The 24309-nt window shown below is 44.8% G+C and overlaps 1 protein-coding gene across 3 annotated transcripts; it reads left to right on the forward strand.

Moving 5' to 3' along the window:
- Positions 1–256: 256 nt before the first annotated feature.
- Positions 257–24234, forward strand: osbpl3b (oxysterol binding protein-like 3b). Of its 3 annotated transcripts, XM_053886960.1 has the most exons (23): positions 257–645; positions 10160–10303; positions 12258–12374; positions 13358–13411; positions 13550–13663; positions 13758–13922; positions 14099–14222; positions 14550–14653; positions 14723–14815; positions 14880–15039; positions 15630–15760; positions 16822–16923; positions 19352–19489; positions 20027–20120; positions 20197–20441; positions 20609–20746; positions 20819–20882; positions 20950–21028; positions 21099–21243; positions 22522–22666; positions 22729–22855; positions 23430–23552; positions 23609–24234. In XM_053886960.1, the coding sequence occupies exons 2-23, from the start codon at positions 10208–10210 to the stop codon at positions 23703–23705; spliced, it is 2655 nt and encodes an 884-aa protein (XP_053742935.1). In that variant the 5' UTR covers positions 257–645; positions 10160–10207; the 3' UTR covers positions 23706–24234. The 3 variants fall into 3 exon arrangements, with proteins under 3 accessions (XP_053742935.1, XP_053742937.1, XP_053742936.1); XM_053886962.1 differs by lacking the exon at positions 16822–16923 and having other exon boundaries at positions 259–645; positions 19358–19489; positions 23609–24232; XM_053886961.1 differs by lacking the exon at positions 16822–16923 and having other exon boundaries at positions 259–645; positions 23609–24231.
- Positions 24235–24309: the final 75 nt, after the last annotated feature.

The following is a 24309-nucleotide window of genomic DNA, read 5'->3' on the forward strand; positions in this document are numbered from 1 at the left end:
TTCTTCACTGAAAGATTTTACCTTGTGCTAATCGTTTTTTAATCGCAATCTATTTCGCTCTATTTATCAAGTCTTGATTAGAGAACATTTTCAGTCCTTTTTTACTTAAAGTGTTGGTGTTTTATTATTATTAGGTTATTTATTCACTAAGGAAAACGTCATCGAAAGCACAATGTCATTGTAATTCTGTGCATTGACCAGCAGATAGCAGTGTTGCTCTAAAAGTCTATGACGGAGACTTTCACCTTTTGTTTGTTGCGGCGTCATCCTCTTGACGCATGCGTCGTTTCAATAGACGGATTCTTCAGAGCCACATACACAGTTCATATGGATTTCATTGTTTTATCCATGTCTCAACAGCAGAGTGACGACTTCGTCCTTGCTCTAGGGGGTCCCGAGACCCACGTCACCGACAGCTGCCCCGCCTTTTGAGATGACGTCAGTCGCTCGCCTCCTCCCACATGCAGCGGTGGTCGCGGTGTCTCGCAGCGGCGGTGACACACTGAAGTACCGAAGCTTTCTCGTCCAGAACATGAACATTTTCTCTTTCGGCAGAGGAGGAAAAAAAAAGTCTATCTGGTGGTCGAGTTCTGCTCATGTTCTCTCGCCTTGTCACCTGGAAACAACATCGGCAACTCTGTCAAGGTGAGTGCGGCGTTTCTTCAGGTAACGTTCATTAGTCGTATTTTCAACTGAATTTAAAGTCGTGCGCGTTCAAAACATCTTACTGAAGAGTTATAGAGCCCTCGATGATCCCGCCCTTCTGTTTCTGCGCAGCTCATTTGAAGCATATTAATTGTTGTTCATTCATTGACTTGGTTGTTGAAGGTCCTCACACACATCTGATCAACACTTTATTAAAATACAGATACCTTCTTCACGATTGTTTCACTTGAACCACACTATGTTGCATCGCATAGTCCTAACAACTGCATTACAGTTTTCCAAAAGCACATAGCTGTACTTGTTTTTCCTTATAAACTTCTATTTCTAGTTCAACAGAAAAATCAATGCCAATAGTCTCAAAAAGTCTCTTCAGCTTTCATTTGTGACCTCATCACATCATTATGACCACTGTTCTAATTTAAGTTTTATCTATTCTTTCTTGGTTTAAATGGCTTTAAATTGGTGAGGCAGCACAGATGTGAATTGGGATTAGAACGTGAATTGGGAAGTGTGATTGGGTTGTGTGCTTTCTACATTTATCACAAATTTGAGATGAAGCTTGAATCCCAGCGAGTGGCTGTTGACTCCGATCAGAGAGTTGCCAGGAACATTTTCAAGCAACGTAGATGTGCTGTTGTGAGCTCTTTTAAATCCAAGCACCATCTTGAAAGCTTGTTGAAAATGAAAATGTTTTTATGGGATTAAGAGGCACAGGGATGCGTGTACAATATGAAAGTGGTTCTGACAGATATGAGGGGTGCAGAGAGTCAGGGCCCCAATTAATGTCGAGGAGATGAAGGTCAGATACTTTCTTCTTTGAAGGGCTGACTGCCCAGATGAGATGCGGACTGTATGGTCCTGTCTCTCTTGGCCCAAAAAATGGCATTACACTGTTGTGTTTTTTCTGTATCTAAATCACCACTACTCTTCTTGGGTTTCATCACTGGTTACGTGGTTTCCTGTGTCTTCCAGTGGGTTTTTAGCTATATTTAGTCAGGGTTTGAGTCCATATTTAGTCAGCACCCCAAAACTACCAATTTGCTCTCTGGAGCCCGCTACTTGAAGCTACCAGACCCAGCCCTTGTGCTTGCTAAAGATTCATCTGCACCAAGTTCTTATACGCTTTTAAAGTCTCACCCTCCACCAGTCGGTCTTTCCATTTAAAACCCCTGTAATACCTGCCGTCAGAGGTGCCAGACTCGATCGCCCGCAGTCTCGCTTCAGGATTAACACTTACTGAGCATCGGAAACTGGCAATTCTTGCTCAAGAAGCTAAACAGAATGCCACGTTTGCCTGCCTTCTAACTCGTGATGTGTTTCCTTGGAGACCAAACATTGCATAGTTAACTTGTGTTTTCTGTCAATATGTGAATCATCCTCCTTCAACAGTGACTCATTTGAGAAGTGAAACTCTTGTTGAGGCCCAATCATACACTCTCTCTGAGCTTTACCTTTATTGGCTTCCCTTGAAAAAGACTTGTGTGCGTGTTGTGGAGTGACTACTTTTGAGGTGAAATATTTGAGAGTGACACGTCTGTGACATCACACATTACCGGGACCCGGATTCAAAGGGTTTCAGAACAGTGGTTCCGTTTGGAACAGATACTCTGAATTATGATACTCAATTGAACTTCAAGCATAAGCAGTAACGGCTCTGGCCGCAAAAACCGTGGAAATGGTCCAGACTTAGCCCACAAGCCTTGAGTTTGACAACAGTGTTTTCTGTTATTCTGTACTGCCACAATAGATGTGTAAATTGTTGAGCATTAAAAGCTACTGCAGGCCTTGTGATTTTGGAAATGACTGTCTCTTTATTGTCTCATTCGCTAGCTCGCTCAGTCGAGCTTCGTCAGGTTGCAATTTTATGACTCGCTCAGTGTTGTCTCAGCACAGGTGGAGAAAGTGTTCGGGCCACACAGGGCTATTGAGAAGGTCTCCTGAGTAAATGGGGGTGTTGAGGTCGAGGAATCAATGGAGCATTGAGTTAAAGAAAAGAAAATATAGTCGCTCAAAGGGGAGCTGCAGAGCAAACTGTACAGGTCTATTCATGAGTCTGTTTTCATCCCCATCCACCCTTAGTCATCCTTAAACTTGCGCGGGAGGAATTCTTACAATCTGTGGAATTCAGCAGCAGGGAAGTAGCAAGCAAGTCTGCACAACAACTGTGTTGCCCTCCGGAGTCTCAACTGACAGATCCAGGGATTTTTGTGCATCATAAGTCTGTGTTCTGCAGATGTGACCTAGAGGCTGTTCTTCATCCAAGGAAGTGGCTGAAAAGCTGCTCTCATGACCTCATACACTTGAGAGGTGGTGTCTGTTTGGACGGTATGAATTATTTAGAAGGTGTGAACAGGTGACGACAACATGATGCTTTTGTGTTGACGCAATAGAATAGAATAGAATACAATTGAATAGCCTTTATTGTCCTTGTACAGTGTACAACGAAATGTTGTGTATGTAATGTAGTGTAGTAAAGGTGGTCGCCAGTAAAAGTAACTGAATGTTATTCACATATTTGGGCATGACAATGTATTATAGCCAGCACTGATTTAAAATGAATGGAATATGAGTCACATTTATCTTAGGACTAAAACGAATAGTTTTTCTTTTGTCTTTTATCACTATTTTAGTATAAACGGTGGCATTCCATAAAGTGACTTGTACATGGTGTGCGTGTCAGGCACAGGCGTGTCAAGTCAGAGATGTATTCCTCGGCAAAAGTTCAGCACCACGAGGGAGGCAAAGTGGGGCGGAAGATGAGGTTGGTTGCTGGGGATCAGAGTAACAGCTGGGATTGAAGAGAAAATGTTTTTTGAATGTTTGGTCCCAGCTATACTGCCTTTGTCGAAAATGTCCCTCAGCACTATATTGATTGCCTTGACCAAAACGCAACAAAGAAAATGGTCACTTTACAATGTACATCGTACCACTCTTTCTGGGTGGAATTAAACGTCCACATCAGACAGTGGACTACATTTTTATGTGCATCATTACTCTGGCTGGAGCACCGTCCAGCATCTCTAATGTTGCTGCTGACTTGTTGTCGTGGCATTTCTGACGGCAGGCATTTCCTCTCTCGGCCCCTGCTGGCACCGCGAGGCTGTCTGCGGCTAATTGTTCCGCTCAACAGAACAGATATCAGCATTAAAGTTTAACAGGGCCAGCCTTTATCGCAGAAACAAAACCAGACCCTAACATTTGACTGAATTCCACCGGCAACTGTGGTCACTTCGACGGTCAGAGATGAATTATTAAAATTCTCCTGCGTCTCTAAAGAGGGCATTCCAGTGTTTGAATAATGTACCAGGATGAGTCTGGAAATAATCTGCTGCATTCATCCTTGGCTTTTCCCTGAGTGGTGGTCTGCCTGTGTGTGTCCTGGTGACCTGTCCTGGGTGTCCTGGGCCTCTCGCCCCAAAAAAGCTCCGCCCCCCTCTGATCCTAGAATAGAATGAATAAGGAGGAGAGAAGGAATTAATGGAGACATTTATTTTCATGTCTGCTATTCTGGGCTTTTAGCTAGGATTTTTTTGGAGGCTACCGGAAGCTGCTGTGTTTGGGACAATCCGTCTGTTTCGCCACCTTTACAGCATCACAGAATATTGACTAATGAAATGTTGTGTTTGTATCATCACAGACTGTGTTCTGCCAGTTTTAATTTTGAGTTAAAATGTGTTTAAACGAGAAGGAGTACTCAGAGACATTTGTACTGTATTTGTTGAGGTGGTGAATCTGCGTGAAATTGTGAAATGTGATTTTGGTGACTTGAATCGCAATGAACAAGGAGGCTGTGAAGCAACTGCAGAGTCGGCAAATTGATATGAAATCACATTCAAAAAGGTACAGTGGAAAACTATGGAGGTTTTCCTCCATGAGGCGCACTGAAGGCCTAAAAGTAGGACGTCCCATTTGCATGTGGTTTCCCTGGAATACGCTCTTCTAGCTAGAACCCTGTATGTATTTGTCCCAATGTTAAGAGATGTTGGCCTTCAAATTTAATTGACTCATGCAACCCCTGTAATGATGAGTTGCTGAGCTACAAGGTCAAGGATACGCTCTCCGTGTGATGGAGGGACAGCAGACGAGGTTGGTTGCCAGGGATCAGAGGGTCCAGGTTGGTACGAGATTGTGTGCTGAAGGTGAGTGTGTCTGGTGATTAAAGTGGAGCAAACAGGAGGTGCTGCAGGAGACCTGGTGCAGGTCGTCTTAACGCAATGGAGATGTCAAATGAGTCAGGAACAGTTTTCCTGTGGTGACGAGCAGGTGGGAAAATCTGTGAATCACATCTCAGCGGTGGCAAAAATAAAAACTGAAGTAGGTCATGTGACCATGTGGGCCATGAAGACAGCACAGATGAATGGAGCAGGCCGCAGAGACACTGTAAAACCGAACCTGGGAGAGATCTTAAGTAATTACATGAGAACCAAATGAGTAGATCATATGAGGAGGAAATGAAACTGTCGTCACGTGAGTGCAGTGGATTTGGAAGGTTTGACTGGTGGATAGAGTTCAGGCGTAAATCAAACCTCTGAAGCTGGTCCAACTCTGTCTAACACTTGGATGGAGCTGAGGCGGGGATGATGTCTAAATATACATCCGCCCTTTTGGCAGTGCAGATGTTCCTTTGGCTTGCGTTTTAAGTGTAAAATAAATCCACATCCTGGTTCACCAGAGGTCAACTCATTACAGTCGGGGTGTGTGGTCTTTCATTTGGAAAGATCTCAACGGACATCGCTTCGCTCAAAACTCCCCGCGTGGTGGATCTGAGAAATTCTAGAGAAACTCGCAGGCTGGAGACGAGTCGCTTGGAGGATGTGGTCGTTTCTCAGGAAGTCATCGATGTGGTTTTACACAAACGTGCTACATGTTTTGTGAAAGAAGTTTTGGGATAATAAAAAAGTCTTGCAATGTCAGCATCGTCGCATCGGAGCAGGCCTTTTAAGGTAAATGACCTTCAGGACGACCTTAAAGGATGTACAATGCGGTGAAACTCATCTACTGGGAGAAAACCTGTGGGGAACCCAGCATTAATAAAAAAAAATGCTGAGAATTGTCTTTAAAAGAGTCTTTTAATCCCAGAATCACAGCATTCAATTTTATTTACAAAATTCAATATGTTGTGATCCGTGAATTTGTTGTCTGTTTTATGGCTCTGGATTTCACAAGTACATTTTGAAATTAATTTTTAACAATGAAATTGCTAATGTCTTATACTTCAATGGTCGTCTGTCCAGTGTTGTAGATTTCAATGCCAGCTTGATGACGTCATCATGATCCCAAGTAATTTCCTGTTTCCACGCTCAAACTGTGTTGATACTTTGGTCGTGAGATCCTCAAGAGAAGCTGACACAGATGAGAAAAGTTAAACCTCAGCAGAGCCTCTTCTCTGGACGGACTGCCTGCAGCTTTGGCAACATTTGAGTATGCTGACGTGAGCAGATCAGGATCATCGCTAGAAGGTGCGACTGCCTCACACGCTCAAGTGTTGCGCCCCCTAGTCCAGTGGTGTGGTGATGAATAATAGGTCTGGTTGATGGGGGCAGTTTGCTCAGTGTCAAGGACTCATTTCCTGTTGTGAACCTGCAGAATATATTTCGAGAGACTCCCAGAATGTCTGGTGTCCTAGTTCTGCAGGAGGATGGGAGCAACACTACTGACCTGGACTGGAGGAGCTCACCTCTGGAGTCTTCTCTCTGTGGATGTTGTTATATTTATCACAAAGTGCCTGTGCCAATGAGCTCTTTAATGAGTTTTAATGTAGTGAAGTTGGGTGACGTTTCATCTTTATACAGTAGAAGTTGAAAATTATGTAGTACACATGCCAGTCCAGTAGGTGACGCGATATTCCCTGTATCATCGCAAACAATGAAGAAGAAGGCACACTGCTTGTCAAGCTTGTGGTCTGTTTTTGTATTTGTAACGTCACTTTATAATTGTTTATTTTGAGGGTTAAATCATTCTCTAATGAGGTCTCTCTCTTCTTATGTCTGGCTGGATTCGTGACTTTACTTCCGTGAGCAACGGACCTCAGTTATTATAATGTTTCTTTTGGAATTTTTACGTTAAAACACTCAGAGAACCACCATAATCGCGTCCGCCTCCATGATGCGTTATGTGTTTGTTTTGATACCTTTGACTCGGTGAGAGTTAATCTTTAACAAATACAATGAAGTAATAATCCACAAGATTAAAATCAACGTCAAGTTTCCTTGTAGTTGGTTTTAATATTGTCGTTCACCAGCTGCTCATCACAGGCACTCAGTTTAAAGAGACTAAATCATTCCTCCTCCTCTTCTTCCTCCTCAGCTGCTGCCAAACATCAAATATTCATCTCCATTATTTTTAACCGATGAAGTGGAATTTTTAATAAACCGCTTTTATCTTTTTTTGCTGCCTCACTGCTGCTCGCACCAGCAATCATCCCAGAATTTGAGTCTGCAAATATAGCTTCAGATAACATGAAGGTTATCAAAATATCATTCAGCCAATACCGTTGTGAAGATGAGTCATTTGGATTTCGGCCTGTTGGCGAACGGTGCTCAGAAGAAACAGAGATGAATGACAAAGTCGTGACCGGGGCAGCGGCACCGCAGGGGGGTGCACCATGAGACGTTCTCCTCGGTGAGTCACGAGAAATGACTGTTTGGACTGAGAGACAAAAGAACGTCTGCAACATGAACTGCAGGAAGTGATGCGAGCTCTCAGCTTGTCTCAAATCCAGTTACCACAGTCTAAAAGGACATTATTTCATCTGTAACTTCATCAGGGATCCATATCTGACCAAAAGTGGTGTTGATTTTCGGAAGGGACGCCTCTCACTTTGAAAGAGTGGGAAATGTTCATGCAGATATTCAACCAACTTCAGAGTTGGTGTGGTAAAATAGCTAGCATCGGCTGGTGAACATCTCACAATACAGCAACCAGACGTGTTTAGTGCTGAAAGTTTTTGTTTCTCAAACAAGCGTTCACATGTACGTAGATAGATCCTTGAAGAGACCACTTGCCAAAATGAATATTTATGAATGAGTCTATATGCTTCACGTTAGAATTATATGTCAAATTATTTTCAGTGTTTTTTATGGGCAAGAAGGTCTCTGGTCCTAGAGTTTGAGGGAACTATGGTCCTTAAAGTGTCTTCTCCTCCCTCAGTAAGTCCACCTAACCCTTTTGTAGGCAGCATCCCGTGGAAGACATATTGGTCACACAAGTTCTCCGCATTCGCAGACGCTGGTTTCTCATCTTTGGATGTTTACAGGGTAGCGCTTGCTCTGTGACTGCAGTTGAGCTCAATGGAAACTTTCAAAACTTTAATATAAATGAAAGTGTGGCCAAATAGGTGCCGCCATACAGATGTTGTCCCAGTTGAAAGAGTGTATTTCTCTCATATCATTGTGGCTGGAATTGGCTCCACTTTCTTTATGAAATCATATTCCCCCAGTCAGATCATATATGCTTAAGTGATTTGCATCTTAAATTAATTCCAACCCCTCTCTCTCTAATGGTTTGTCATGTGGGAAATATATACATTATTTGAGTATATCAATGTGGCAGGTGTTCTGTGTGTGCTTTCCGAGCTCATGTTTTTGTCGAGGAAGCAGTGATGACAGCAGAACTTTCCCTGTGGCTTGTTCTCCCATGCTGTCATGTGATCCCCTCCGACCCAGCGTGCTGGATAAACAAACACTTCCCTGCCTGTCAGTGCCCCCTGTCTCCCCCGCGCTGCGGTCACGACTCCACACGTCTGCTAATGAGCCGCAGTTGCGCCTCCCTGCATGACAGTTAAACGCTTCCCATTAAAAGGTGAGAGAAACATGGAGGCCATTTCGCCCACAGCATTCCCCCCAAATCGCTCATCGTCGCCATATAGGAGCGCTGTGGTTAGAAGGGCAAGGACGATGAGGCGGACGCTGCAGGTGAAGTGCTGTGGTTGTCAGATGAAAGAGAGAACCGCGGGCGACGGGGCGGCCGACCTGAGCTTGGCTCTGATCAGTGGAAAGTGGATGAATAAATCATCGGAGCAGTGAGAGGGCTGTCGTCGATGGATGGATGGATGGATGGATGAGGAGTGGAGGAGGGGCATGTCCCTCTTCCTTTGTGACAAGGATCAGATATTCCCTTCTGTGCCCTTAGTTTCTAATGATATCTGGCCCGTATTGTACTGCAACAGTTGTAGCTATGGAAACCCTATGGATGGCTCAGAAAAGGCATTCAATTTTAGTCCACGTTGGACTGAGAATTCACGCTGCGTTTCTCTGACTGTTCATTGAGAGCTGCGGATGCTCGTAATGAAACACTCCACATGTGGCTCTGCAGAACGTGTCCGCTGATGTGTAATCTGACACATGCTAATTAGTCAAGTGTGGTGGGCGACGACAGTGCAGTGAGGCCCCTTATTTTCACACTCCGCTGAAGAGATAATGTCTCATATCTGCTGATGACATCTTTACTGGGCTAATATTGCTCCATCAAGCGCCTCTGTCGTTTCCTCTCTGAATGAATACTGAAAAAAGAAGCTAAAATTCAAACTCATTTTTTATCTCCTTCTCCTCAAATCACATCGAGGTTGTCGTGATGTTCCTGAGCCAGAGGTGTGGCCTCTGCCTTCATGTGCAGCGATGAAGAAACAAACAGTCCTTTGGTATTGTGCTTCTAGGGCTCTGCTCTGAGTGTCCTACCGAAGATTGTCCTCTCCGATCTCCTGTGATTTTACCCTTTAGTCCCTGACTCCGCAAGCCAGGACCTCTTTTGACTGGAAAAAAACATTGCTCCACGAAAGTATCTGACGGATGACACAGAACCTTATTGGATAATATCTTAGAGTGCTTTCAAGGGAAATTTAAAAAGCGCACGCACACAAAAAAGCTTTACAAAAACCAAGATGTTTGAGGCACGAAAGATGTATGGTGAAAAATATATTTAATTCTATGGGAAAATATTAGAATTAAAAAAGTATATGTTGTATGTTGTGTGCTTAAGAGTAAATTTGAAAAAATAAAGAAAACAAAATGTGATATGAGAAAATACAGCGCAGCAGTAGAAGCTGTAAGTGCTGACCTGAAGACAGAATCGAGGCAGTGACTCCGTCTTGACTGGGATTGAACTCGCCGCAGGAGAGGTGCCGACTTGTGAGAGGGCGTCCTCTGTTCCTGTGATGGGAACTGGTCGTTCATGGTAATGAAAGAACAGGTGGTTATTTCTGGTTGCTATCGTGAGCTTCCCTGAAGATTTGGGAGTCAGAGAGATGGAGCGTGGTCAGCCGCTGATTGAAGTGATCAGTGAGGGATGGACGACATGTTCAGAACATGGCCTCTCTGACTGCCGGACACCAAACTGTGGTTGATAATATGAAAGCTCAGTTGGCACATTTGACCTGACTTGACATGCAGAGCTCCTTGGCAGCGGTTGATCAAGTCCGACAAAATGTTTCTATTTTTATGCAAGTCTCTTTGAAAGTCTTCTTCTCCCTGACCTCGTCTTCTCTGTGTCAGTGTAGGGATGTCAGCCATCCTGCTCTAACCTGCAGCGACCAGTCTTCAGTGAAATGAGCTCAGAGGAGCGAGCGTCCACCATGTCCCAGAAGATCTCCTCCCTGTCACGCAGCAACAGCAGCTCCTCGTCCAAACATGACAGCAGACAGGTAAGACACTCTCTAACAAGCACCGGGGGATTTTATCCGAGAACTTTTGGTGATGACGGTTTAAGGTTTCTCCCCTCGACACATTGTGTCAGAGGTGGGATGAGTGGTGTGTTCCAAGTTCCACATGGCAGGTTGGAAAACAAGATGATAAAATTGTCCAAAGACTCTTCTGCAACTTGAAAACATGCCGGATGAAGTGTTTCTTTCGGCTTATTTCACTGCCTGTTTACACTTGGATTGTACTTTGTCTGGGTACTTTCTGACATGGAAGGCTGACTTCAGTGGGGCCTTGGCATGGAAGGCATGGAGTTCTGAGTATAACTGGAGTGAACCAAAAGATCCTTGTCTTGCTTCCTCGTCGACAGTGACCTGTCCAGGGGGTCCCCCACCTGTCACCCCAGAACGCTGGGTTTGACTCCTACCCATCATGTATCTTTTCTTCCTTCCAAAACAAGCTGGTCACCTAATGTCCTACGGTGAACCGCCATGTTGAATTGATCCTCTACCTGCTCCTCCTTCCCTTCTTGTTTCTTTAATGATGCACCATAGTGTTTCTGGCGAGGAAGAATATATGTCACACATCTGGGACCGTCAGCTTTGTTCCCCATCACTCTTAAACTGCATCAGGCAGACTGTCTAAAACTGCTGTGAGTCACACACATTTCACCATGGATTACGGAGACTATCGGCACCTTGAACGCACCATCTGCATGTGGCTGATATCTGGAGGGTGCAGCTGTGTCATCTTTTGTTTTCTGCAGAATGATGGTCATAAAGCTGCTGCTGGGTTGTTTAGGAGGACGACCAGAGAGGTACGGGGAGGAATGTGGGTAGCGAGTTGTGGAGATGAGCTGCTGAGCTTTTGTCTGTTTTTTCAAGGGGGAAAGTTCAGTCTCGGTAAGTGATGGATTATTATTTAAAAACTGCGGAGACCACTGACCCTCTTCTTGAGACCCCTGGTACTGTCAAACCTCGGCGGGCAACCACTTGACTTCACAGACTCTTATTGCTGTCTCTGAGATGGAAAAGCTGATTCGACCAGATTAGGATTTGGCTGGCCAGTTTGTGGCTCTGAAGCCATGTTTTGGTATCTGCAATTCCCTAAAGATGGAGGAAGTTGTGGGTCTCACATCATCACGAGTTGCTTACTGGGTCATTCCTCTTTGTGGCTGTTACATCATCGCTCTGACTCGCCGAGTATCTTTGACCTTGTAGAAAAGTATCCAGGCGGTGTGTGTCACTGTGGAACTGTGTCATTGAGAGATGTGACAGGAGCTCAGGGGTGGAGGGAGCTGAATCCTCCTCTCACACTCTCCACAGTGGACACAAAGATTTAAACTGTCGCCTCCAAGACGGCCTCATTTGATCAAAACATCCGTGTGACCTCCCGACATGTTTGTTCTGTAAACCACCATCATTTAACTTTGGTAGTCACATGGTCACTGTCAAAGGTCACCGAAGGTCGTTCGATTTAGATGTCTCTGAAGTCTAATGTTTGAAAATATTGTCTTAATTTTAGGATTACAGTTCACTTCTCTCTTAATGCACCTCAACCCACAGGATTATTTTATAGGATGATCCAACAAGAGAAAAGGTCAAATGGCATTTGCCACTCTAGGTCTGCTGGGGGCAAAATCTGGACTGTAATTATCGGGGTACACACATGTTATTGCCCAGAAAAGACACAACATCCAACATCCTCACTCAGGAATGGTCTAATTTAAGCCTCACTAACCGCGACCACTTCCTCTCGCTGTTCCTGGAACTCTCCCACAAGTGTGTGACCCTGATGCCTTGTGAAATTATGACTGAGGATCATCCTTCAGTCCTGATATTCAGCATTCTGAGTTGATACAACCTTTTTCAAAAAACAGTTTTCACCTCAATTATAATTCTGCGCCAGTCGAGGTGGTGAATCATCCAGAAAACAAGAGGGTTTGTTTTTCTCTCACAGGACAGCTGGGAGATCGTGGACGGCGTGCGTGGGGGGGGCAGCAACGTCCTGGAGCCCCAAAGACAGGAGGGCTACCTGCTGAAGAGGAGGAAGTGGCCGATGAAGGGCTGGCACAAGGTAGCGTCTCCGCTCTGCATTTATAGGCGTCACTTACCTGAATCACCCTCCGTATAAAAACTGCTGACAACTCTCAGTTAACCCAATTTGTTAATTCACAGTGCGAGGAGTCATGTGACCTTGCACTCACTGGAGTGGTATTGCTGGTGCTCCTCTCGGATGCATTAGCTGATGGCTGCTGGTAAATAGAGTTGAACATGTTTAGTATTGACCTCCAGCGTCTGCGAGCTGTCGTCGTCTGGTTCTGGTGATGGAGGAAGGAGAGAGATGCACCATGTTTTAATCAAGCGAGGCGTGCAAACATGGAGCGATTCATTTGCTCTGGTCAAACACAGGAGGAAGAAGAGTGCGGATGTGAAAAATGAAGTCGAGGTTGTGAACAAGAAATTGATTGAAGAGAAGTAGAGATTAGACTTTATCCTGCCTTGGGGAAATAGGGAGCAATTAAAGTAGGTTGTCGCAGGTGTATATACTGAAGTGGTCAGTTGTTTCAACGGCTACACCGCCGAGATCCGGGGAGAACCACTGGTCCAGATCTGTGGGCAGAATCGCTTCACGTTATGAGAGAAGCAAAGTTAGGGAGGACTAATGGTTTGGACTTGCAGAGAGGATAGACAGTGTTCGGCCAAGAATGTTGCAATAAAAAGAGGACGCCAGTGAGGGTTCATGATGCATGAGGACATGAAGACAGAGGATAATGAAGGTTGAGGACTTGCTGTGACAAGCCTAAATTTGAAAGGAAGAAGAGGCAAGGACCTGCAATCGTCTCCTTCTTCCTTTCAGTTGTTCAGTATTCTATTTCAGAGCATTTACTGACGCCTCCTGCCTTATTGAACTCAATCAAATTGCAGTTTATTAGATTGGACGTTCCGGGCATCATCAAAGACCTCGTAATGGCAAATGAGTGATTTTTAAGATTCAATTCCCTTCAGCCAGTACTAAAAGCGAGGCATGTGTTGATGAGATTTTTGTTCTCCTTGCAGAGATATTTCCTCCTGGACAAGGGCGTCCTGAAGTACGGCAAGTGCAGTGCGGACGTGAGTGCTGCATGAATTATGGACTCGCCAGCTAATAACCAGAATTATTGATGTTATTCAAGGACGTTTACCAAACCACAACATTGTGTTTGGGCTGGTTGACATCCAATAAAAGGTGTGCCCTGTGTTGAGGTGCAGATTGAGAAGGGGAAACTCCACGGCTGCATTGACGTGGGACTCTCTGTGATGGCCATTAAGAAGAAAGCAAAGTGCATCGATCTGGACGCTGAGGAAAACATCTATCATCTAAAGGTAACATTAAGGATGAAGAGGTTTTCCGTTCTGACCATGTAGCGGGTCACTTGACTGCCGCTGCCGCCGCTCTCGTCCTTGGTCTCTGATGCAGATCAAGTCCCAGGAGCTGTTTGATGAATGGGTGTCCAAGCTCCGTCATCACCGCCTCTATCGGCAGAATGAGATCGCCGTCTGCCCTAATGAGAAGTCCTTCTACTACCCCCACTTCCCCTCCCCCAGCTCCCCGTGTGTGACTGACAGTGCCTCCATCAGGAAGGTAAACTTGCACACTAGTCAGCTCGTAATAATAAAAAAAAAAAATCCATGCGTCAGCTCTGGAAAATGACTGACATCAACATGGCAGCTTCAAGATAGCCCCGCCTCCTCTGCTGCAGATTCTTCATGAGCAAAGCTAATTGTTATTGAACTGACCTCTGGGATTGGTTATTGCAGTGCATGTCTGTGCGCAGACAATCCAGCGTGCACTCCTCGGGAGTCTTCGCAGCAGGCTGCACCAGTCAAGCCAAGGTGGCCGCCTGGCTGCAGTCGTCTGACGACTTGGACAAGTGCTCCAAAGGTGAGGGAAATAACAGCCTGGAATGTTTTGGATTGCATCATGTTAATCCTTTATTGACCCCATTTCAAATTAGTATAAATCCTCGAAGGTTTCCAATCTTGAAAAGTCAAGCACTGTCCTCCAAAAAGCATCCAGATTCACCTGCACCAGTGTCAAGTGCGACTCCTAGCGAGTTTATTCAGTTAAAAACTCACATGTTTACCGGTCTCTCAGCTCCAATTTTAAGAAGCGTTTAAACTCATATAACTACCGATGAATAAAGACCCGGGAGTGAAAGTGTGTGTTTACTCTATAAGCGTGTATAATGCACTGAACCTCTTGTTCCAGAGTTGTCTGAGTGTGAGGCCCACATACTTGAGCTCAACCACCTTCTACAAAGCATGGAGGTCCTCCATCGTACCTACTCTGCTCCCTCTATCCAGGCCCTTCAGGTTCAACTCTTATTATCTCTGCCTTTGATCATCCCGTCTCTAAATCTGGGACACGGTTTCTTTCCTCAGGCGTCCACGTTCGACAGCCCCAAAAAGGAAAAGAGGCTTCCAAGAAAGTGGCGATCCAAGAACTACAACAAAGATGTCAAAACCACACTGCAGGCAGGAGTTTCAAAGCTGCTTCTGCCTCGCAGTTACAGTTGCTAACTGGCTGTCTCCGCCTCAGGTTCCCAGCTGCATCTCCTCTGGCTCCATCCGCCTCCACGCCTCCAACCCTAACTTGTCCACCGCTGCTCTCAACAATGACAAAGTCGACCCGGAGTCTGCGGACTGTGCGTTTGATGTGGCCAAGCTGCAGGAGGAGTTCTGCCGAGTCGCCACAAACCGTAAGCATGTTTGTTTTCATTCAGTTTTAATTTCAGTGAAAGACTCCTTGTTTAAATAAAATTTAAATTGTCAATGCTAGCGGGGTTACACCCCTGTGTAATGATATTTTATTGATCTATGAAGCAAATGGATGTTAAGTAGTGGTTCACAAAACACTCATTCGGGCCTGCATGATTATTTAATCCTAAAAGGAGGTGAAAAGATAAAGAATTTATGACTGCTGCAGGCGGATCAAGCTGAGTAAGAGCTTTACAAATTTCAAAGATGATGATATTATGGTGTGTTTTATTGATATCCTTTCACCAATCCCATTAAAAGTGAGTGATGTTTTACCTCGGGGGGGGCTCTTTCTCACTCCGTCTTCATCAGTTTGATTTGTTTGCCTCTCATTTTAATGCATGAAACTCTGTTGGTTAGCCATAACATTATGACCACAATATTCACCACTGATCCTGTTCCTCAGTCATTATTTTTTTGTGAGGTACTGACCACTGCAGGTTAAGGCTAGTTATTTTTTGGTGGAATTGAATGTAACGAATGTAAGAGCAATGTGAGGACTTAGCGTCGCTCACTCTCTGTCGTTGTGCAGTGCACGCCACCATGAGGTCAGCGCTGACGTCGCTGACCTTCGAGAGGGACAGACTGAGACAGTGTCTGGATCACGAGCCTTGCCCGCCGACCTCTCCCCAGGTGGTTGGATTGAAGAACGCGCTGACGACGGTAGGCTGAACACATTAAGAGTTGGGCGTCGCGCCCTCCCACGCTGCCTGTCAGTGTGACACGCCGTGGAACCCCTTTAAGAGGGAGCACGAGCTGCCGGTGTGAAGTCTGCCCACCACAACATGAAAATATTTGCTGCTGCCGCCCGCCCACGGTCTAGGTTTCTATTCTCTATCATCACTGTCAGGCTGACTTCCTTTCTGACGCATAAGAAGTTGTGTGGTGTCCACACCAACACAATCATGACTTTAAATAGCTGACAGTTCTTTTCTGATCACTCGGCTCCGACCTACGCTTCCAGCATCCGTGGTGCATTTGAGGTCTCATGCTGGAGTTACAATGGAATACACATTAAATATGGTCACAGTCAGAGCCGCTCGGATAATTTAACTTCACTTGCTCACCCTGCAATACTCGCGTTTCACCAATAGACGGTACACTCCAGACCAGAGGTGGGAAAAGCCAGGTGACTGTTTAGATACATTTATTTCTACGTCTATTCTAAATGCATTTTTTGTAGCCCTTTATTTTCTTTTGCCTCCATAGCCTAGTTGTTCTGAAATGTTAAATTAAAATGCTAATTTTGACAGTATTTAATGTCCTGCAAAAATAAATTAACAAAAATATATTTAAAAAAACTTCCGTGAAGTACCTTAATTTTATATTTACTATTTATTCCCCCATTGATCTATTACCAAGATAGGCCACCTAAAAGTAGGGATTTACATTTAGATGGCCTTTATTAATCCCACAGTTTGGAAATGTGAATGTGAGTATGACCACCAAAAAGCATCGTCCAATCTTCTGATCTATGTTGCCAAATTGTAAGTAAAATTAATATTTTTGCATGTGGAATGACACTTCCTTGTTTCCCCTTGTTTTGTAATATTCCAGCAACAAAAGTTCAGGTTAAATTTTAGACTTTGAGCTTGGGGGCCCCTGAGAACAGGCACACTATCTCATGTGGCCCCTTAGAAAACATAGGACTGCTGGTCTCTATGGGCGGATTGTGCCACTCGCGGCTTTGCCTTCTGTTGACGTGTCCGCCGGTGTTGTTGCAGGCTTTAGCCCAAAACTCTGAGCTGCGAGAGCGCCTGTGCAAGATTCATGCTGAGTCCCAGATTGTAGAGCCGTCTCTAACAAATGTCACTGCCCCTCTGCAGGTGGGTGTGGGAATGCAGTGACTACCACCCCCCCAATCCCCACCTCACCCCTGCACCCCCTCTCTCACGATGGCTGTTTTTATTTCCATCATTTCATCCCACGCTGGATAGAATTTGCCACAGAATGAGCCTCTTTCTCGACCGTGCAGCTCTCTCCCACTTACTACGCTCGATTGGCTCGGCAATTGTGGGGCGAATAAAAGCATCACACCTTTCAGTTTCATTTAAAACCGCTCGCTCTTAGTCAATGTTGTCTCGCACATCTGGCTGGAGATGTATTTGTTGTTGAACTTCTTGGTGGAAGTGCATAACAACAGAAAAAAATATGTTTAGTGAAATACCTGGATACGTCAGAGTAAATACACAACTACAAACAAGGCAAAATGCTAAGATGTAAATGCTTCCAAACTATTCAGCGAACCAACAGTTAATAATCCTTTACTAATGCTGCACATTATGCTGTTATAAATGTTGAAACATTATGTCCACAAACTTAATAACTGTGTAGGTCGACTTACTGAAGGTCTGCAGTGGTCAGTGGCTACAGTATGAAATCTGAGTGTGATCCAGCAGTAGGTCAGGCAGGCACATTGACACTCGTCTTGATAGTGAATGTAGGTCATCATATGCTCATCTTCAGATATGTAGTCTCTTGTGCAATGTGGGTTTTGGGTGGACCACAGATGAACTCATTCTGGACCCATATTGTTGTGATAGCGCTCCACACTTCCCCCAGCCCATATATGCCACTGTGTAAGCCATGTTTGAGGCGATAATTTATCGGTATCGGGTCCGATCCAGGTCGAAATGGCAGAATGGGAATCAGATTTTTTCATTCAATCTAATATATCCTTGATTTGATGTTTGTGATTTCACAATGCTGCATCAAACAAGGTGTATATCCTTGTCTTTTTGCTATTTATGTTTAGTGATTTTAATATTTTTTATCATGTTGCACTTAAATGTATGCCATTAAAAGCTAAAAGCCAAAGCACACAACTTCAGTGTTGTCAGTATTAAGCAGTTCACATACAACTAACATTATGAGTGACAAGTAGAACGTTTGGGATCTGTTTCCACCCATCCTGAAGGCTGAATGTAGTATCAAGTAAAGCTCACTCAGATCTGGGTGACGACGACACGTCAGAACAAGTGGATCTTAGTTAGTAATCTTTGGCTTCTGTATTCTCCTGAAGCACCAACAATGGACTTGCATCGTCTGCCATCGCGAGCAATAGCCTCCTCTGAGACCAGGAAACCTCAGAGACCTGACACCTTTTGATGCTATGCTTGACGACTGCAGAACTCCAGAGCGAAGTTGGTGGAGGTGCCCATAACACAGAGTCATTTTCAGCCTTTAAATAGCTATGAGAACGTTACCATGGTTCAGCTCTGTCCAGTGATCTAAGTAGAACACTTCCTGGTTGGACCTCCAGCTCAGGTATATCCCCAGCCAGACTGTGAGGAAGGCCCTCAAACCCATCGTTCAAGCTCCTCTGCTGCATTGTCCAGAGCGCGAGCCACTAATCACGTCCCAGGAAATTTGTCCGGCTCCCTCCCTCCGAGGGTTTCTGCCGACTCATGAATTCTACTGGACAATAACAAAGAGAGTCTGCCACAAACAAGTGTGATTCTGTGGGAAATGCATTTCTTGCATGCCTGAGGTTTTTTTTGTTTTTTTTTTTAGTGTCAGCGAATGCTTTGGGACTGACTTCCTTGTTTCTGACAGGGACTGCAGCGATGTTTCTCATCAGACAACCTTCAATGAGATTTATTTGTTTGCATGTCCGCCCTGATGACTCAGCAAGTTTCCTACATTCCCCATTGACCTCCGCCCCAACTCCAGGAAGGCTCTAACATGACGATGAGTAGGGAAAAGTGTTGAACCACAGGAAATATGAGAGAAAATTATTTCAGGAAGAATATCAAGAACAAAATCTTAAGTTATTTCTTCATTCGAAAGAACTATTCAAGAATATATATATATATATATATATATATATATATATATATATATATATATATATATATATATATATATATATATATATATATATATATATATATATATATATATATATATATATATGGACTCTTCATCAGTCAAGGTCTTGGAGCCCTGTAATTATCTGGATGTGAAAGTAATGTACTCAATAAGTGACTGCAGAGGTGTGTTGTCAGGAATGAACTGAAGCGTAAGAGAGAGTTGTCAGTCATCTTCCGGTTAAATGATGAAGTGAAATCTGGTGAACTGCTGGTCCACTTATCCACTCATCAGTGACTGGCATGGGAGAGCAGGTCGATCCACATCATTTGACGTGAGAGTGTGAACGTCTGCGGCTGTGAGGACCCCATGATTGCCGCCCCCTCCGCTCCACGATGATTGTCTGTTGTGCTTAATAATAACCGAGGAAACTGTGTCTCCTAGAAACAGGCGTCTGTGGATGGAGTGCGTCCTCTGGTGCATCAGGCGTCCAACGAAAGCAGAGCTTCCATCGCAGAGTCGCTGTCTGAGTTCTTCGACGCCCAGGAAGTGCTGCTGTCCAACAGTTCCTCTGAGAATGAGGTGCATGTGCTGGAACATTATGACCACCAGCTTCAAATTCAGAGCTTGTCTTCCTGCTTTTCTGGTGAAGAAATCGAGGGCGGTTTCAGGCGTATTACCATGTATTAGTGGTCCTGAAAGCCAGAATAATTCACCAGAAATGAGAACGAAGAAGAGGAAGACTATAGTGGGTGGAATCCAATCATACCCAGCAAAATGCCTCACACATCTGCCACACACATCTCACAGTGAGCCAGTGTCAACACCAGAGCTCTAATCAGGTATTATATGTTTGAAAAAGCTGGAAGTCAAAATGATTTCTCAGAGTTTATTTAAGGACTCTGATGAAAATAGCTGTCCTCTGGGTCGCCGTCCTCTTCCTGCCTTTTTGTTGATGCGTGTGATCAGATATCAGCCAAAGACGGAATTTAATTACTTTTATCTAAAAATACAGGCAGCTGAGAGGCAAATTTGTCACCGGCTCCTTTGAGACATTTATATGTGGCATTGTTTGATCTGAGTCTGACAGGGTGACCAAAAAGCTTCTGTTTGTTGCAGGCATCAGAGGATGATTCGTACATCAGCGACGTCAGTGACAACAATTCCATGGAAAATTTCAGCAATGAGACCGAAGCAGAGAGACAAAACGCCGGTGAGTAATGACCTCATGAGCCTCATTTCACGATATCTTCTGTTAGATATTCACTGGTTAGATATTCATGTTCCAGGCTCAGCAGAGGAGGGGTCTGTCCTCTGCCAACGCAGGTCCCGTCTTCCGTCACCGAGCCCAAACAACAGCACCATCAGCCTCTGGAATATTCTGAAGAACAACATCGGCAAAGATCTGTCCAAGGTGGCCATGCCGGTGCAGCTGAACGAGCCGCTCAACACGCTGCAGAGGCTGTGCGAGGAGCTGGAGTACAGCGAGCTGCTGGACCGGGCCGCCGTCACCCAGGACCCATTTGAACGAATGGTAGGATGAGGAAGATCGGGCACAGCCACCGCTCAGTTGGACCTGAAAACAGTAGTGCAAACGCAGAAAGATTTTGGCATCCATATATCTCACATCAAAAATGCATAAGATGGTCATGATGTAGTATTTGGTGAGCCTAAAACACACACTTTCTCTGTTTGCTTTAGGTTTATATCGCCACATTTGTGGTATCTGGATACGCTTCTAGCTACTACAGGACAGGAGGGAAACCCTTCAACCCTGTCTTAGGAGAGACCTATGAATGTGAGCGTCCAGATAAAGGCTTTAGATTCATCGCAGAGCAGGTGAGCGATCCATCCGTTTCACTTTCATCCCAGCTGGCCAGAGGTTTTAATTCACGTTGACTTCCCTGCCAGGTCAGTCATCACCCGCCCATCTCTGCCTGCCACGCCGAGTCCAAAAACTTCCTCTTCTGGCAAGGTAGTGACATGGAAATGAGAAGGTTCTTGTGGCGTGAAATGAAAAAAAAACTGTATTGCCTTCGCAGATGTACGGTGCAAGAACAAGTTCTGGGGAAAGTCGATGGAGATCGTACCTGTCGGCACCACGCATGTGACCCTCCCAGGGTCAGCTTTCTTCAGCTGTTGATGTCTGTTTGATGTCAATTTGAGTGAAACCCAGGCGAATGTGTTGCAGGCTTGGGGACCACTACGAGTGGAACAAGGTGACGTCATGCATCCACAACATCCTCAGCGGTCAGCGGTGGATCGAGCACTACGGGGAAATCTCCATCAGGAACTCTAACAGCAACGTCTGTCAGTGCAGGATCACGTTTGTGAAGGTGAGTCCTGAAGTCAGCAGCCTTTATTCACCTTTATGTCTGCTCAGAAGTGGTATTTATTTATAGATATTAACTGTACGTTGCAGCCAGGATGGAAAACTTCTGTTACCATAGAAACTGATGGATACTCATGGCGTCGTGCAACACTATGTAACACATGTAGTTTGACCATACAGACCTTATGTTCAATTGAAAACTAACTTTTTTCTTGGTCATCTCTTTCCTTCATTTTCACATGACACCCTGCTATAACACACGTCCAGTCACACACATATGCTTATAGCTCTGTCCTTGTTGGGACCTCCCATTGACATCACCCTTTTCACAGCCTCTTACACTAAACCTAACCCTCTAAAACACATGGCACACCCGAACCTTATGATGACCCAGTTATATTGATGTCTCCATACTCAAATGGAGGCGCAGATATCTGGGGACCAGCCAAATGTCCCCACAAACACACACCTACCTAATTATTTTGCAGTTTAAATCCAAAAATTGAAGCTTAGCCATGTGGGGACCAGCAAAAAATGTCCTCACAAGTGTAGCTAAAGCAGATTTACACACACACACAAGTAATTCATGTCAGCTACTGGGAGTGAGTTGACCTTTTTGGTGGCGTCAAGATAAGCAGCGCGTATATTAGAAGTGGAATCATTTTTCCAGTGGATGTTCAATATTAGTATTCCTGGATTCTGCATGTGGGTGACTGCAAATATGAAAATATTCATGTCTTTAAATTGTCTTTAAATCAGCAATTTAATTTTGAGGATTCAGTATTATGATATATAATGCATATATTTTAAAAAAATTTTCTGTGCATAAATCAAAAAACTGTTGTGCAGCTGGTGTCATCTGCACAACACTTCACTCCGGCTGGATAATGCTGGCACTTCAGTGAAGTGTTGTGGAGGCCTGTCTCCTCGCAGCTGTTTTGTGACGGAGGGTGTCGCAGTGTGACTGCAGGGCTTCTGTCTCCATCATCTGTCTGTGGAGGAGAAGCATCTTCATGTGTGTGAGTGGCTTCAGAACCACGATCTGGCCCAGAGTCCCTGGTGATGAAACATAGAAACCTTCATGGAGCCAAGAAGGTTAATTGCTTTAGTTGTGCTCATTTAGAAGCTGTGCAGAGGAGCAGGTCCAGACCTGTCCGGAGTCATTATCCACCTGAACACTGAACACTCCAGCCCGGCAGCAGAGCGCCAGCGGCTGACGCAACAGCAGCATCTGCCGACTGCAACAGGATCATGAGACTCAGCCGCACTCTTTCTCTCTCAGGCCAAGTACTGGAACTCCAGCGTCAACGAGGTGGAGGGGTTCATCACGGACCAGAAAGGGAAGGTCGTCCACAGGCTCTTCGGGAAGTGGCACGAAGCTGTGTTCTGCGGAGACCCGCCTTCAGCCAAATGTGTCTGGAGAGCAAGTATGTTTGACATTGCCATCTTGGCCTGTGATGCCACTTCTCACGCCACTTCTCTCCGCCAGACGCCATGCCTCTGGACCACGAACAGTATTACGGATTCACAAAGTTCGCTGTCGAGTTGAACGAGCTGGATCCGGCAGTGAAACTGCTGCTCCCTCCCACCGACACCAGGCTCCGTGTGGACCAGCGGTGAGCACGGGAACGGGATCCAATTAAAAGGGATTTCTGATCAAAGACCCTACAGGCTGAAACTTCTGCGACGACAATGATCTCTGAGTTTCAAACCCATAATTGAAGCTTCTTTTGGAAGCTTCATCCAATTTATCAGCGTCCATTTGAGACAGAATATTCAGTATCAAACAGAATATGTAGCATCTCGACTTCTTACATGAAAAAACACCTTGCTCCACTTCACTTCAGGATTTAAAGGGCTGCAATTAAACAGCGCTATCTATTGCACGCTATTTCAAAGTGTTATTAGTATGTCATCTGCACCTAATACATGAAAAAACTGTTTCACTCACCACTGCCATAATAATAATATTTGTGGAAAATGCTCTAGCTCTCTTGAAGAGAGTGATGAATCCTTCAAAAGATTTATGGGTCCAGGTGGTCATCGAGAACACCACCAGAATGTTTTATAGTAACTGACCAATAAATGGACAAACTGGAGCTCCTCACTCTTTGCAAAGAGCAATAAAATATCAGCAGTTGTTTCTGGTTTTCGGGTAGGGGTGATGCTTCTTTTCTGTTTTGTCCCCAGGCTGCTAGAGGAGGGGAACCTGGAGGAGGCTGAGGAGCAGAAGCAGAGGATCGAACAGCTGCAGAGAGACCGGCGGAGAGTCCTGGAGGAGAACAGCGTGTTGCACCAACCCAAGTTCTTCAGGTGAATAATTCACGCCCACCGTCGTCGATAAACAGCTGAACGTCTTGTGTCTGCAGGAAGTCCAAGGATGACACGTGGGTGAGCAACGACATGTACTGGGAGTTGAGGAAGGATCCTGGATTCGGCCACATGGAGTTCCCCACCCTGTGGTGACCGACGCAGAAGTTGGCCGTCTCTGTCCATTATTCTGCCTTAAATGACAAGTGCTTATTTAATTTACGTCAACACGTTTATGCAAATAGGAGAATGTCAAACGAACTATTTGGACAACAAACCGGTGTTGAAGCTGTTTTTATGGACATTCTCTACCTCTGAGCAGAACAAGCCTTCATTTGCCATGAAACCTGTTTATCCTGCCTGATGCCTTACTGGTGTTTAAATTGTATTTATTTATTTCATTGTTTTGATAATCGTGTGTGTTTTTAAAGACATGCAACTTCTTTTCTCAATGCACAATGGTAACTACATCTATTTATTCTTTGGCTTATGATTGTGTAACTACGAACAGCTGTAGCCATTTTACACAACTCACCTTTGTCTTACCAGGAGCGTCTGCTGTGAGCGCCAATAAAACAAATACCAATCTCTTCACTGTGTGTCCGAACAGAGGTTCTTTTCTTGCATGTGTTTATAGTATGCACATGGACTGAAGGCAAAAATCGAAAACCATACAAAACTAGAACTGTTCAGCTCATGCCCAATACTATAGTCAGGCAAGTAGTTTGTCTACTCTATATAATAATATCGAGTGCAATGA

This window comes from Synchiropus splendidus, chromosome 15 (assembly GCF_027744825.2).
Source record: "Synchiropus splendidus isolate RoL2022-P1 chromosome 15, RoL_Sspl_1.0, whole genome shotgun sequence".
Lineage (NCBI taxonomy): Eukaryota > Metazoa > Chordata > Actinopteri > Syngnathiformes > Callionymidae > Synchiropus > Synchiropus splendidus.